The sequence below is a fragment of the Protopterus annectens genome, chromosome 3.part0, assembly GCF_019279795.1.
Source record: "Protopterus annectens isolate FY-2018-M chromosome 3.part0, PAN1.0, whole genome shotgun sequence".
In the NCBI taxonomy this organism is placed as follows: domain Eukaryota; kingdom Metazoa; phylum Chordata; order Ceratodontiformes; family Protopteridae; genus Protopterus; species Protopterus annectens.
The window spans coordinates 588065732-588081912 of NC_056731.1; the positions used below are offsets into that span (position 1 = coordinate 588065732).

At 38.5% G+C, this 16181-nt stretch overlaps 1 protein-coding gene across 1 annotated transcript in view; it reads left to right on the forward strand.

Annotated features, from left to right (window-relative positions):
- Positions 1-16181, forward strand: part of EGFR (epidermal growth factor receptor) — a 1653396-nt gene that overhangs the window by 1102916 nt on the left and 534299 nt on the right. Inside the window, exon 11 of the mRNA XM_044064990.1 lies at positions 6481-6571. Coding sequence (XP_043920925.1) covers positions 6481-6571 — 91 coding nt within the window. The remainder of the gene's footprint in view (positions 1-6480; positions 6572-16181) is intronic.

Genomic DNA, 16181 nt, shown 5'->3' on the forward strand with positions numbered 1-16181 from the left:
AGTTGCTTGTCTGCATCAGCCCTTCCTGGAGAACATTTGTGCCAGTGTGGGATTCAATGACAGTTCCTAATTTGCAGTCATCTGCAAATTTAGTAAACCAAAGACCATTGACATTGGCTTTGACTTCAGAGAAATAAATGCCAAAAAGGACCAGTCAAAGGACTAATACCTGAGGGACTCCACTTGTGACTGGCCTCATTATAGAGGAAGACTCCCCAATTCTAACTTCCAGGGTCCTTTTTGTGAGCCATTTGGCTGTCCTCTGGGTGACTCAAGGGTTTGTACCTAACCTCTTGAGTTTGTCAACAATGCCCAAATGGGGTATTGTGTCAGATGCCTTGGTCAGGTCAAGGTAGGCAGTTTGAACCATTTTGCCCTCATCCATTGCTTTGATGACCTTCTCAAAGAAGTCCAACAGGTTGAGTAGACATGACTTGCCCTTGACAAAACCAAACTGGGTTGGGTCCAGTGTCTGGAGGTTTACTTATTCACTTCTGATTATTTCCATGATCATTCTTTCCGTAGCTTTACATATAAGGCTAGTGAGACTTATGGGCCTGTAGTTTCCAGGGTCTGTAGATGGCCCACCTTTGTGTAGAGGGGTGACAGTTGTTCTTTTCCATTCATAAGGCATGAAACCTGTTTGTAGGCTACAATTAAATCGCAGTTTCAGAGTGCCTGATAGGTCGTGTTTCATGCTATTTAGAAGGCATCCTGGAATATTGTCTGGGCCCACTGATGCAATGTTCTTGCCCTTAGAGAGACCATTAATGACCTGTTCCCTAGTGGTATTATATTTGGTGGTATTTCCTGAGGGAAGGTTGAGGGGGAGACAGCGGTAAAGCTGGAGCTGAATTTATTGGCAAGTAGGTTTGCTATATCTTCTACCTCATTATAGGTGGCTCCATTTACAATGAGCTCTGCACACAATCGTGTATTGCCCTTGAGGATGCGGACATAGTTAAAGAATGCTTTGTGGCTGTCCTTGGCCTGGGAGGCCAAATTTACCTCAAATTTGGCTTTGCTGGACTCTATTTGTTCTCTGAGTTGCTTGTTTAGTTTGATGAGAGTGCTTTTATCCTGCTGGGTGCTGCACCTCCTAATTTTTGCCATAATTTTCTTCCTCCTGTTATACAGCCTATTGATTTTGTGATTCCACTAACGTGGCTTTTCAAGTACATTCTGTACTACTTCTTGGTGGGTATAGCTGCCTCCATGCAGCTATTAATATGCTTGTACATGATTTCTGTGAAAAGTTCTGCATAGGCAGCAGTGTTTTCAGGGTCTATGGGGACTTGAAATTTTGCCAGCTTATCATTTAATAGCAGGAAATCAGCCTTCAAGTAGTTCCTGTATATTCCTAGTTTGTCTTGGGGGTCCAGGTTTTAGTTTTACTTCAAAGGAGACCATTTTGTGGTCTGAGCTTACCAGAGAAGACTGTTGAAGGTGTGCAGCACTCTCCCATATTATTGTGGACCAGATACAGTATGGTTGCACCCCTTGTTGTATTGACAATCTGGTCCATGGAGTTTGTGCTTACAAAATCCAGGAGTCTCTGTGCCTGTACGTTTGGTGTCATATAGGATTCCCAGCTAAGAATGGGGTAATTAAAGTCACCCATGAGTATGGTATTGGGTTGGATGGTGAGTGTTTCCAATACGTTTAAATTAAATACATGGTATTGGTTTCCTGGGTCATACAGGGGGGCCTATAGCTTGCAAGGAAGTGGTATTGGATTTTGCCTATGGTGATTTGAACATGGAGCAACCCAAGTGCATTCTCCTGTTTGACGAGCCTTGAGGTATATTTATTTTTGAAGTAAATTGAGACACCTCCACCTTTAGTCCCTGTCTGTGCAGTAGCTGGTCTAAATGTGTGAAAAGCTTTATAGCCTTGCACTGTTGGTGTGCTCTTCACGGCTTTAAACCATGTCTCAATGACTGCAGAGACATCAGCATTCTCTAGGGTGAAGAGAGCTTCTAGGGAGTGGAGTTTTTTGTTTAGACTCATAGCACTGAGCAGTAATACCTTTAGATTTTCTAGGTGTTGATTTGCTATGTCAGAAGTACTTTATTTGGCATTGCCTAAAAAAAGGCACTATGGGGAAGACAGTGGTTTAGCTCATATTCGAAAGGCTAGAGGGGAGAGGTGCAGACCATCAGCAGCGTGGTCTGTTGACCATCTCCTTCCATGCTGACAAATGTTGCACCCTCTTTGAATGGCACCAGAAACTTAGCCAGTTATTAATGTCAGTTATCTTTTGTTCGTATTGTGGCATCATCCCTGGAGAAGGTAAAATGCTGATCGATGCTCGGCTCATACCAGTCTGACACACATTTTGAGAGCGCCATGATGTCTCTCTTCATATGGTCTGGAGAGGTCCATCTCAGGTCACTTACTCCCACATGGACTATGACTGAGTCATACTGGTATTTGTGGTGCAATGACCTGAGTTTATGCGTAATGTGGTAGATCCTAGCCCCTGATAAGCAACTGACCGTGACTTTCTTCTTACTCAGCCTGGTGAGAGGGACATCAGTGTGTCTCATGATCGAGTCTTCAATGACCAGAATGTTGGATTGTATGGTAGTTTGCCTTATGGGATTAGAAGTAAAGGCTCCAGGAGATGTGGCTATATATGTTGATGTGGGTGTTGTTCTGAAAGAGTACATTGGGGGCTGCTGAGGGTATTTGTTATGTGCACTTCCTCTAGGAAGTGGTTGAGGTTAAGTGCCTCAGTATATAGGTCTGCTTTAAATTGTGTGTGATGGGTGCAGCTTTTGTGTACTGCTGACCTTATTGACAGTAGGAGTACTTTTATGTGAAAGCTTTGCCTCCAGTGACATTGTGTAAATACATCTCTCGCATACCATATCAGTTTGAGAATTGTTTATCAGTAAACATGAGGCAATTTCTACATTACCTCAGGGTGCCCATATCCACAAAGTTGGTAATGGAGATAGTGGGAAAGTTCATATACATGGAAACAGACTACCTTTTATTGACTGGAGTGAGAATATAAAGCAATGTCAGGAGTATCCTGTTTGCAATTATGGGGACAGTGGTTGTCACTGCAAACTAGTTGTGTTGTGGGCAACTAGGTATTGGTGAAATTTCAATTGTGCTTTCACAGGAAAAATGCCACTCAAGGTGTCTGTGTCTGTACAGGGCACTGCCAAACACTTGCAGGGGAACTAATACACAGAGACTGAAAATTTAAGGATACATTATTTAGGCAAATGTTCTGAAGTTAGAAACAAATCAAACAGTACTTACTGAAAACAAAGAATTAGTTTGTCAAGAATTTTGAAAGGAGGATAGTTGCGTGAATGGCTACTGCCTGGCTATTGCTGGTACTGGTTTCACCACAGCTTCACTCTGATGGGATACAATGCTCCTTCACTTCTTCTCTCCCAGAAACAAAACATTAGCACCAATCTCAAGCTGAAAAGCATACCACAGCCTATTTGGTAATCCACAATCTTGTCCCAGATGATGCAAGGTTCTGCATGCTTGTTGTAGCCTTTTCCTGGTAGATGTCTTGCATAGCAACCAGACCAATCAGGTACATAAAACACAAGCAATCACTGCCCAACCAGAAACAGTCAGGAATTAAATGCACTCTGCTCCTGTTTTCACCAGGAGTAGACCGTAAGCTGTAATTCCAAGATGTCACCTGTGAAGCAGTTATTAGGCTTTCTGGTGACCAGCAGTCTCCAGAAAATAATGTTCCTGTGCTCCATCTCTCACTAGAAGAAAATAGAAGCACTAATCCCAAGATGACTACTGAGAGGCAGAATGTGGGCTCTCCAGTAACTTGTGGTCTTGCAATAGATGTTTAAAGGCAAGATGAAAAAAATGGGCTTATATCCTAAGCACTGCAGTGTGCACTAAGCAGTTAGATATGAAAAATGGGGTAACTTAAGCTTTAGCTGTCTGAGAGTCACTACATTTAAAAGAGCAAGAGAAATTGAAAGGTGGTGGGTACGTTTTTGTATTCTTGTTCTATGGAATACAGTGGGATGACCAATAAATTTAAATAGTTGATGAGATATTAATATCCTTGGTAAACTACCCAAGTCTGTTGCCAAATTCAGATAATCTTTTTTATTAAAAAAACATTTTCATGTTTACTAGCTACTTCTTGGTTCTCCCAACCTCATAAATCTCATAATTAAGAAAAACTGTTTTCCTGGTACTCTTGAGATACTTTCCATTACTGATTTTCACCATCCTGCTTTCTGTCATTTGACATGTCAGTCAAATGTAGCACAGTTTTATGCCTAGGGTCAAGGAGGGGGGATTCCTATAGACTTTTCTTGTTTTGGAATTCATAATCTTTTTTTTCAATTAATCAGTTATAGAAAGTGATAGGAAAACTGGTGAAGCTGGACACAGGGCACTTAAATGCTATTTAGTTGAAGAATATGATTCAATGGGTTATGAAGAAAAGGATAACAGAAATAGGAAGTCTAACTACTAGAGTTTTGTGTGGCTCACTTCTGTATGTATTTCCCTTCAGTATTTTGTTTCAGCCATGTTTGAAGGAAAATAGGTAAGGGCTACCTCTTCAGTCATTATAAAAATATATGCAACCATGGAAAATGAGAGAAAGGTCTAATGAAGGATTTGGAAAGGCTGATCCTGTTAACAGAAATGTGGCAGTTAATGTACAGTACAGGCAACTGCTAAGTATTACTCTTAGGAAGAGTCAACTGTGGCGTGAATTGTCATCTTGGGTCTGTGGAAATAACTAAGCAGCAAAATTATTTAGAAATTGCTGGTTTTTGACTGAAGGACCAGCATTTTGCTTGAATGCCATATAGCATGGCTTTGTTTTTTCCATGCTTAATACCTATATGTCTACTTCAGAAACAGTTGTTGGGTTTGTCAATATCTACCTTCTGCACTACAAGATCTCTACCCATATTTGAACGGTCCCACTAATGAAATAAGAGACCAAATGGGCCTTCCCAAGCCATATTTGTCGATCTTAAGACAAACTACCTACAGGATATAAACATCAATAAAGACAACTTAATGAAGTGTAACTCATTATACCAAGCCATTCTACAACACAGTAAATTTATAACATGTTCATATAAAATGATCAAGGACCTGAAATATCAAGAACATATACTCTTATCAAACTTTTGGAAAGAAAAAATACCATTGGTAGAAAATTATAAAATATTACAAGCATTCAACCTAACAATAAAATCCATACCTATTCAAAAGTTAGGATTTACTCAACTCATGATATATAACAATGCTTATTACACACACCTTAGACTACATAAATTTAACTCTAGAAACTCCCAATTCTGCCCATATTGTAAAGATGAGATTGCTGACCTTTTACATATGTTCTGGAGCTGTAAATGTGTATACAAACTTTGGAATTCCCTGAAAGTACAGCTACAAAAGATGGGATGTCAATCGTCAACGCTCACTTGGGAATTCACGATACTACATATTCCCCCAATTAACCTATCCTAAACTCAAGCAATCATCCTAATCAATATTTTCCTATTAATGAAATTGTACATAGCTACAAACTGGCTGACCCCATCTAAAAATCTCATGGAATAACTTCAGGTATCTAGCGATAAAACATATATTAGCCCACAAATACCTAATAAACAGACAAAACAAAAACCCTAACATTTTGAAACGTTGGGAACAAATCTTCAATATAATACTTGCATAAATAATTAATTTTAGAAAACATTTACAACATATACAATAAAATCATAACATTATATAGCGCTATTCTAACCTGATGGTTTAACCCTGGAGAAAACAAAGCTTATCTCTTTTTATACTAGCAAAATATGAAAGCATTCATGTAAATAGTGTAAATATGTTCTTCAAATATTGTTGGTATACCAGTCATATAGCACCTGTGTTTACTCTTGTGAAATTATGTATATTGAAAACAAACAATAAAGAAATATTGAAAAAAAAATATCTACCTTCTGAGATGTGTTTAGGGTAGTTGCAAAACCATCATAAGTTAGTGATCAGATTGAATATAGAGTTCACTTTCAGTAAAGCAAATGTTGTAGGTGTAAACTGATTTGCAGCAAGGAATAACAATTGTATCATTTTTGTTTGCTTCATAATGTTAATGTTGTGAACCATATATCTGAAGTCTACATACCTAACTTTGTGATTACATGTAATCTTTGCACCTGTTTTGATCTCTATAGTGAAAGGATTGTATTTTATTTATTCTGTTCTGTTTTGTGTGAGCAAACACCCCCTTTTCACTTTGCAGAAATATCTCATTGGCCAGTTTGACCACAACAAAAGCAACTTAATTTGTTATCTTGTTGTCCTAGTTAATTGTAGTTAAGATTTCTAGTTCTTACTGTAGTGTCTGCTATGTTTGAAATTATGCTGTAACTTTTCTTAATGGACTGTTTGGGGATCTGGTGAATTTGATGGATTTATAACTTTAATATTTTTTCCATTTAGGATTTCTGATGATTGTGTATTGGCCTGCTAATTTCACTGATCTCAGTATTTTTGAAAATTTAGAAATAATACGAGGTCGGACCCAGCATATGTAAGTATTTTTTAACAAAAATATATGTTGCTTTCTAGTGTGAATAAAATCCTGCACTAAATATATGATTTTTCAATGGGTCATTCAAGAACTACAGGGAGACTGGAACTTGGAATGGTAAATCAAGGTCAAAGATTTTTTTATTTTTTTGTATTCTGTTTCCCCCACTAAAACATTCTGTCTTATACTCCATTCCCTGATCCTTTCTTGTCAAGGACACTGAAAAAGGGAGGAGCAATCCACAAGCGGCAGCTGTCATCCAACAGTGATCTGAAACTACAGTTGAATGAGCACTGTTCTGGGCCCCTAGTATTGCGGAACTCCACACACCCATGATGCCCAGCCCTTTATGGTGGGCTTACTCTCCATATTTAAGGACTTGTACTTCTTGACCTTACCATAACTGTTGACCCTACATGAATTTTATTTTTATATTATTGTGATGTAAATATTTAAGTGAGAAGGATTTTAGTAAATGTTAATTGGGTAATCTGTTGTTGCTTCTCTGCCCTTGATTTACTATTAAAAAAACAGGAAATATTTTTTTGAGTTCTAATGAAGTTCCAATGGAACAGAAGTACTTAACCTCTGTTAGTAAAGGATTTGGTCGACAGTGAACAAGTGTCTTGATTTGGAACATATTGTCGGAAATGACTTTATTACAAGAGTGGTCGCAAACTTTGTGTTAAAAAAAATGAAGTTTTTCTGTAAGCATAATTGCTAAGGGAGTAAAATAATACATTTCTAGAGCACTGTTTGCAGTTTTAAACTCCATGTAGTTCTTGTAATGGTTCAAGTTATTTGTTTGATTGTTTTTATGTGATTTAGTTGCTTACCTAACAGAGTTGAGGCCCATTCTCATTTTAGGCTCCTGGAGGAAAGCTTCATCACTTATTGTAGAATATTTACTAATATATGGATGTCCATTAATTTGCTTTTCAAAATGTTTTGTCTTTGTATTTTAATAGATGAACTAAAGCCAAATGCTGCTTATTTGATCATCTTGATAGCATCTTTACAATAATTCCAAACTTGTCTATATAGATGGTGTGAGTAGGCATTCCTGTCTGAGACATGCTTTTGCTCTGCCCTATTCCTGGAAATTATGAGTGGTTCCAGAGAACAAGATTTCCATGTTTTATCCTGACAGACTACAGGTTGCAGGACCATCTAAAATGTTCAGGATGGTCTTCACAAAGTAAATAACTAGTAGGTAGTTTGTCTAGGATTCACTAGTTAGTTCCTTATATAATTTGATTTGCCTTATCCTGCAGTGATTGTTTCAGACACCTGACTCTTCACTATTTGTAATTAGTTACTACTATGACTTGTTATGAACTTCAAACATAATGTATTGATCACTGATACTATCTGATATCCTTTTCTAAAGACATGTTACTAGGCTGGGATGCACTTAGCAGGACAGGAATATTCTCCGTACTTGGTTTTCTGTCAGTACAAGTTAACAAGATATTATTTGGCTTTCACATCAGAAACGTGAATGATCGCATTTGGTGCATCATAGTTCCTTCCAGTCTAATCAGTATTAAAATCCTTAAAACACTACACCTAACTGCTGTGTCCTCAACAATCTAGAGCAAAGGCTTCCTCTATCAGATACTGGGATTGCGTAGGGAGGAAAGTAGGCATCAACACATTTGATGGGTTTATACACCAACATGGACTTTTGACTAGGCCAAAGTCAGTTTGGCTATCAGATAGCAAACTTGCATATGCATTCCTGTGTTAAAAAAGCTCCATCTTCCATAGCTTTATGAACACTGTCTTGTTTAAGCATATAATCAGGATTAATCTCATTACTGTCCATATGAAATTTTACTCATGCTTTTCTTACATATAGTATATTAGGTCCATATATCTGTATAATGACATGGACCTATTTCGCTTTATTTGACATACTATGGGCATTTAAAAGTATTAAATCCTATAGAATTGTACAAAAAAATGATTCTAGAGATAAGAGATGTATTAAATATGCAGCTCTCCTGAGATTGTTAACATGTTGCTGATTTAAAATGGTTTTAACACACTTTTTTGTGAACATTGTAGTCTGAGAATTTTATTATGACAGAAGATAGTCCTATAAAAGTTATTTTCAATAAGTGTTAGCATTACAGCTTTATCTTTAGTTTTAATGGCTTGATGACGTGACAGATTTTGTTCTGAATGCTATTCTAGCTACTGTAATAGTATGCTGCTTTTAATTGTTAACTATAAGACCTTCCTTCCTTGAACAAAGACCAAATATAAGTGCATGGATTGCGACCATTTATTAAAAGAATCAAAATACATGAATTCATCAGCCAATTGTTTTTAAGAATACTTCATTCAAATAACAAAATTGTAAAATGTATGTTGTTGTTGGGCTTTTCCCAGTAAGGGGTCGCCACAGCGGAACTCCAGACCACTAATGATTGGCAGTAGATTTTTATGGTGCCAAGTTGCCAGCCCGATGCCCAACCTTCAGCAAAGGCACGCCCATTCACGCATGTCTTTCGGAGGCCACTTGACCGCGGGGAGGACATGCAGACTCCACACAGAAGGCACTCCCCACACACTAGCTAAGAATCGAATGGGAGAACCTCTTGCTGTGAGGCAACAACGCAACCGCTGTACCACCGTGGCTACAAAACTGTAAACTGTAAAATGTATGTATCACATCAAAATGAACTGTTATCCATTATTTGCCTTTTGGCGTCACCCCCCCCCCCCCACTTGCAGCATACACGGTGCTTCCTCAGCTCCACCAAGAATAAAAACTTCAGCTGCTCTGAATTATCTGCCCCTCTGGGACAGTAAGCACTACTTGTGACTCAGAAAAGTGGAGGTAGGGGCCGTGGAACCCATGTAAGGAAAAGGTGATAAAATTAGGTAAAATTAATTTTCTTTCTTCTTTGTAACAAGTCAAATGGGTGAGGTCATGAATTGGTCCCAAAGTGAAGTGTTAAATGGGCCAATCATCCTACCAGCTTTTAATTATTCTTTAGGAATATTCAGTACAATGTTGTCTTCCCCAGGGTAGATTTCAATTTCTCGACAAGCTTATTATTAAAGGGACCATTGGATGTAAATGAAAAATCATGTGAAATCATTGCACCAGTAACACTGCTGTCCAGCTGTTGGAGTAGGACTCAGACTTGAGGATAAGAGTTTCTTAATTAATTTGTTGCTTCGTTAGATGTGTGAAGCAAAACCTCTGTTGCCTTGAAAGAAGCCTCTCCCCTGAAAGGACCTTAACTGCTTAAAAGGGGAAAACGTATAACTCTGAACACCAGGTATCAGACTGACTTGACTAAACTTCTGACAGCAGTTGTAAGCAGAATGGGATTTACTGCAATATGAACATGGTGAGAGAAATGGCAAGCTGGCCACAAACAGTCTTTAAAAGTCATTATGGTCTGAGAATCTGAATTGGTACCCACATTGCTGTAAGAAGTTCTGTCCAACATGGTGCTTAACCAAGTATCAGGGTATCACTGAACCCATGTTAATGATTTGTCAACAGCTTTTAGTTTCCCGAACCTTTGGTCATAACCTAACCAAGATAACCCCCTCCCCCACATGCACATGATGGGCTTCCTTAATAGTCAACAAATAACAAAAGTCAGAGACAGAGCCATTCGAGGGTCATTTTAAATATCACAGCCATGAAAATCAAGAATCTGCCTTATGTTTAATCTATCTAGGGTGACTTTCATCTTCTAATAACCATGGTCTCCCACCAGCATCTGCTAAATCAAATATGTATATGCATTCTCCCTTAATAATTTTTTCTTTAATGGCTTTAGGTATGTGAGCTGTTATATGTGACCCAGGGGAATAACATTTAACTTTGGAGAGAGACCATTGTAATGTCTGCTGGGGGCACCAGTGACATTAAAATCAGCATCACATGTTCAGAAACAGGATTGCCCCTGAGATATTTGTAAACTGACCTTCAGCCTCTTGAAATAATTGTCTTGATCTGTATGAGGAGGGGACAAATACTTGATGGATGCTAGAAAGAATGCTTGTTTTGAGGAGCCAAACCTGTTTTCTAAAACCAAATCAAACTAGCCACCCCTGCCAGCAACTAGAAGTGACTCCAGGAATTCTTGAAGGTATTCTTCCTGTGTTTGATTCTCTAAAACTACCCGTCCCCTTTCCTAGTCTCCTTGCCAAGGAAACCTTCATTACCTGATTCATCTCTGGTGGCTGTTGCAGTGCTGGCTTCCAGCTAAACATCCAGTTCTGGTGTGGCTTCACCAGCCTTCTGAGGTTGTGCCTGCTAATCTTTGCCAGGACTTCACTGTGAGGAATCTAGTTTGGCTATTATCTTACCTCTCTTGGACCCAGAAGGGACTTTGTTACTCTCTCAGATTCTAACTCATGAAAAAAATCCTCAGCCTCTACAGTTCACAGATTCTAACTCATGGAACAAATCCTCAGCCTCTACAGTTATTCTGGCAATTTTAAAGACTGTGGTGGTAGAGAACCTGTGCAGGAAAACAATAAAATCAGAGGTCTGGATTAACATAAGCCTAAATCAGGCAACTCTGTGAATAAGAATTAATGCAATACATTCAATACATTTTCTGCAAAAATGAGATACGTACTCCCAATAAACCTCAGTCTAGTAAGGTCCATGATTCCCCTTAATAAATGATTCAATAAACCTATTTTTTACTGGGATGCAGTTTATTTAAAGAAAATGTATTGGCCATTTAAACTAAAATCTAATTATCATTTAGGTAACTCTTAAGTGGTCAAAGTCAGTGCTAATCAATATATATATATATATATATATATATATATATATATATATATATATATATCATATAAAATATATTAATATTTTAAAATATGAGTGTGTAATACATTTTTATACCTTAATTATTAATTTATTGAAGTGAAGGGATTACCATCTTATACTATCTTAGGTTGAAATTTGGCCAAAATAATGCTTAGCATGATCGTAGTGATTGGCCTGAACCAGCTTGATTTCTAGTACTGAAGTGAGGTGTAGGACAAGATGGTGACAGTGATTGAAACAGATATCAAATATTTCTTTTAACCTGTTTTGCTTTATATATATATATATATATATATATCCCCCCAATTACCTTCAGTTCTGACAGTAAGAGCTGTACAGTTATTGAAGAGCCAATGTCCAATTAAGTGTTAACATATTGTTCATATGTTGTTACTTTGCTAATCACCACTAGGGCCCTTACAAGCCTAGATGTGTACCCCAAACCATTTGGATCCCTAGTATTATGTACATCAATATGGGGGGGAATGCTAATAGAGCGGTAACAAAGGATTTGTACGGGGGAGTGTTAGGTAGGATAATACTTTTCTTATTGACCGCCTCTATCCATAAGGGTCAAACTTGGGGTAAATTTACAATTTTTCATCCAATGGTTTAGGTTTTATTTGAATAGAGTCAGGGATGAACTCTGTTTTATATATATGTGGAACCTATTCCATAATGGGGGTATCCTTTGGGACTTGCACCTGTCTCTCCAGCATGTTCTGTTTGTCACAAGCAAGTTTAGATCCCTGAATGTAGTGTTTCTGGTTCCATCTGTTTTGCACATCTGCAGATCCATCAGGAGAAAGCCAGCCAAATACCCCCCCTTTCAGCAATCTGCAGGAGACTGAATACAAAGACTGAGCCTTTAGATAAACAGTAAAGGATATCCCCTGACTTCTCCTAGTGAGAAATCTTTGTGGGCATTCCGTCTGGTTAGGTACATGCTAAAAGGGGCAATGTACTCCATGATAGGTCTGAAAAGTCTAGAGTAAAGTGGTACTATAACTTTTTCTTGGAGCTGGATACCATACTCTTACCTATAAATTGGGTGTTATAGAATGATTATCTACTATCTTAGCTACATACTGGTCAAAGGACAGATTGCTGCCCAGATATGTTCCAAGATTAATTTACTTCTAGGTTGACTCTTAAGAGGTGTTTTATTAATAAAGTAATTAAAGTGGGCTGACAGTTTCCAAAATGACATTATAATGCATTTTTTGGCATTGAGTTTTAGGTCATAGCTGGCACCAAACATTTGTCTGTGTTAAACCCTCTTGGAAGATGTTGGTGTCTTGAGCGAATCTATAATAGCTTCCAGCTTAGTCATCTGTGAACCTGGTGAGGCAGAGAGAGTCATCTGTGAATTTGATAGTTTGATGGGCCTGTAGTTCTCTGGGTCAGTTGATGGTTCACCCTTGTGAAAGGGAATGACTGTTGCATTTCTCCATTCACTTGAAACATAGCTTATTTCAAGGATGTAGTTAAAGAGTGCCTCAAGTGGTCCTGATATGTAGTGTTTTATACTGTTCAGAAGGCACCCAGGAATGTTGTTGGGACACAGAGGTGGTGTTTTTGTTTTTGGCTTCAGCAACAGTCTGCCATGTTGGTGCATACCAGATCCACTATGTTTGATCCTGTTGTTGAAGTGTGCACTGTCTGTTCTAGGGTGTTTATGTTAAAGTCTGGGAAGCATCACGCCTGTACGTTTGAAGCAGTGTAATTTTCCCAGTCTGTAGAGGGGTAGTTAAACTCATCCACTAATAGGGTGTTTAGTTTGAAGGTGAGCTCCTCTAGTATGTTTTGCTTTCGAGTTGTGAGACTCAAGGGGAATACAGATGGTGACGTATAGCTGGCCATGATGTGGTAAGGACTATGGTGTCTTGCATATGGATGAGCTGGTATCATCCTGTGTAACCAACTTGGAGGTGTGTTTTTTAGTAAGTAGATCATGACATTTGGAAAGTGCATACCCAAGTTGTGGGCTGTTTAGGATTAAGGACTGGGTTTTAACAGGGGTCCACTAAGATAGCTTCTGTGGTTAAGGGTGAGATAATATATAGTGTTACGATATGGTAGTGCTATTTGGTACTCAAACTAGTTTCCTGGGTTAAGGGGAAGATGTTATATAGTGCTAGTTGTTGCGCAAGCTAGCTGCTCTAAGTTTAATCCCACTCAGTGCCATGTTGTTTGAGGTTTTGGCCCTAATCCTAACGTTTTAGGGAAATCTTAATTTCTAGGCATTTGCAATTATATATGGCACTGCTAACTGCTGTTGCAAAGTGAGCAGCAAATTTGCCTGATTTATAGCAGTGAAAAAAGTTTGACCACACTTTGCACTCCCTGGTGCTTCCCAACTCAGAGAGACCAGGCAAACGCATTCTGCTACATGACAGATGATCCTGGGATTTCTTAAAGTAAAAGTACAGCAAAAGTAACTCTTAAATACACATTACACAACAAAAATCCACCAGACAACTAAGTCCCTGGCTTATTTCCCCTCCTGCAAGGCAGAATGAAGCCAAACAGAACTAGGAAAAAAAAAACAAACAGAGAAATTACTGTTTTTGCCACTAAATGAAATAAATGCTTTGAAAAATGCTTAAAAACAGGAGTGTGATTACTGTGCAAAGCAAGTACAAGTACAATAAATCAATAAGATATATTTATCTTAGCCAGGATGACTCTGTATGCAGATGAAACAGTGTTGCAGCGCCCTGTGTAAGTGATCCAAGCTAAAAGAATCTTTATTTAAAATCTGGTCCCAAATGCCTCTACAACCAAACCCAAAATTTCAAAAGGTTTCCACAGCCCAGCACAACAGTGCACATGCACCACCACAAATAGTACAGTGAGTTCTCATCAGGTTGTGGGTAGTGTTTCATGCTATTAAAATTTTATATGTATTCCTTTGAACCAAAAATGGATTCCTTGAATATTCCAGCACTCCCCTCCTGACAGTCTCACCATATTACTACCTGTGTTAACTAACCTCAAAAATAGGTACTAACAGTTGAACTGACAAAATATGAGATCCTTTAACACCCATTCCAGGCACAACAGTCCACAGACAGACAGTAGACGTACTTAAAAATGTGCATGTTCCTTGCACAGAGCTCTGCTCTCACAATTATTTTTATTTCATCAGTTTTAGTATGTATGTACATTACTAAAGGTCACACACCAAACTGATATCCATTCTATGAATTTGATGTCCATGCTACTTTATTGTATAACTTACTATACAGTAAATAAGGAAAATAAGGCAAGGATGACAAACAATCAGGATAGAGATTCAGATTCTTGCACTTGAATATTTATAAATTATATCTTGCCCACACAGTCACTGGTAATCAGTTTCACTGACATGGAGATGACAGGAAACCATTTCACAGAATGAAAATGACAAGGTGAAAGCTAATCACTTGAATGAAAAGCTTCACCATGCTGTTGCCAGGTAAGGTAAATATGTACCGCCACTGATGAAAAGGATCAGTCTCATTGACAACAGGTTTTGCCAATGCAAACACACCTATAAAATCAAGATGCAAATCTGGTGTTGCCAGATTTAGTGTGCAGAGACCTGATGGAATACAAAACTAGGAAAGGCCTCAGTAACAAAAATCCTAAGTTAAAGGTATACCAAAATATTACTCATTTTAAAGGAAAAAGTAGAAATAAAAAGGGAAGAGGACTTTAGGCAGTTGAGTATGCCATCAGTGCCAGTAAACCAGGCAACTACAGAATGCAACCTTTGAAAGAGAGAATAGGTTCATAGGTTCATAGGTTCATACTAGGCTATCTGCCCAAGGGCATTTATAAGCCTAGCCCATAGTTATTTGGCTTTCGCCACCCCTTTAGTTTGAATAAAACTATGCCTATTATTTTGCTGTGCCCCAGAATGATCAAAACTATCATCAGTGTATGCCATGTAGCCCTAACTACAGTGTCATAGTACTATCATCAGTGTATGCCATGTAGCCTAACTATAGTGTCATAGCACTATCATCAGTGTATGCCATGTAGCCCTAACTATAGTGTCATAGCACTATCATCAGTGTATGCCATGTAGCCCTATAGTATCATCAGTATATAACTATAGTGTCATAGCACTATCATCAGTGTATGCCATGTAGCCCTAACTACAGTGTCATAGCACTATCATCAGTGTATGCCATGTAGCCCTAACTACAGTGTCATAGCACTATCAGTGTATGCCATGTAGCCCTAACTACAGTGTCCTAGCACTGTCATCAGTGTATGCCATGTAGCCCTAACTATAGTGTCATAGCACTATCATCAGTGTATGCCATGTAGCCCTAACTATAGTGTCATAGCACTGTCATCAGTGTATGCCATGTAGCCCTAACTATAGTGTCATAGCACTATCATCAGTGTATGCCATGTAGCCCTAACTACAGTGTCCTAGCACTGTCATCAGTGTATGTTATGTAGCCCTAACTACAATGTCCTAGCACTGTCATCCCTGTATGCCATGTAGCCCTAACTATAGTGTCATAGCACTATCATCAGTGTATGCCATGTAGCCCTAACTACAGTGTCATAGCACTATCATCAGTGTATGCCATGTAGCCCTATAGTATCATCAGTATATAACTATAGTGTCATAGCACTATCATCAGTGTATGCCATGTAGCCCTAACTATAGTGTCATAGCACTATCATCAGTGTATGCCATGTAGCCCAAACTACAGTGTCATAACTATCATCCATGTATGCCATATAGCCTTAACTACAGTGTCCTAGCACTGTCCTCAGTGTATGCCATGTAGC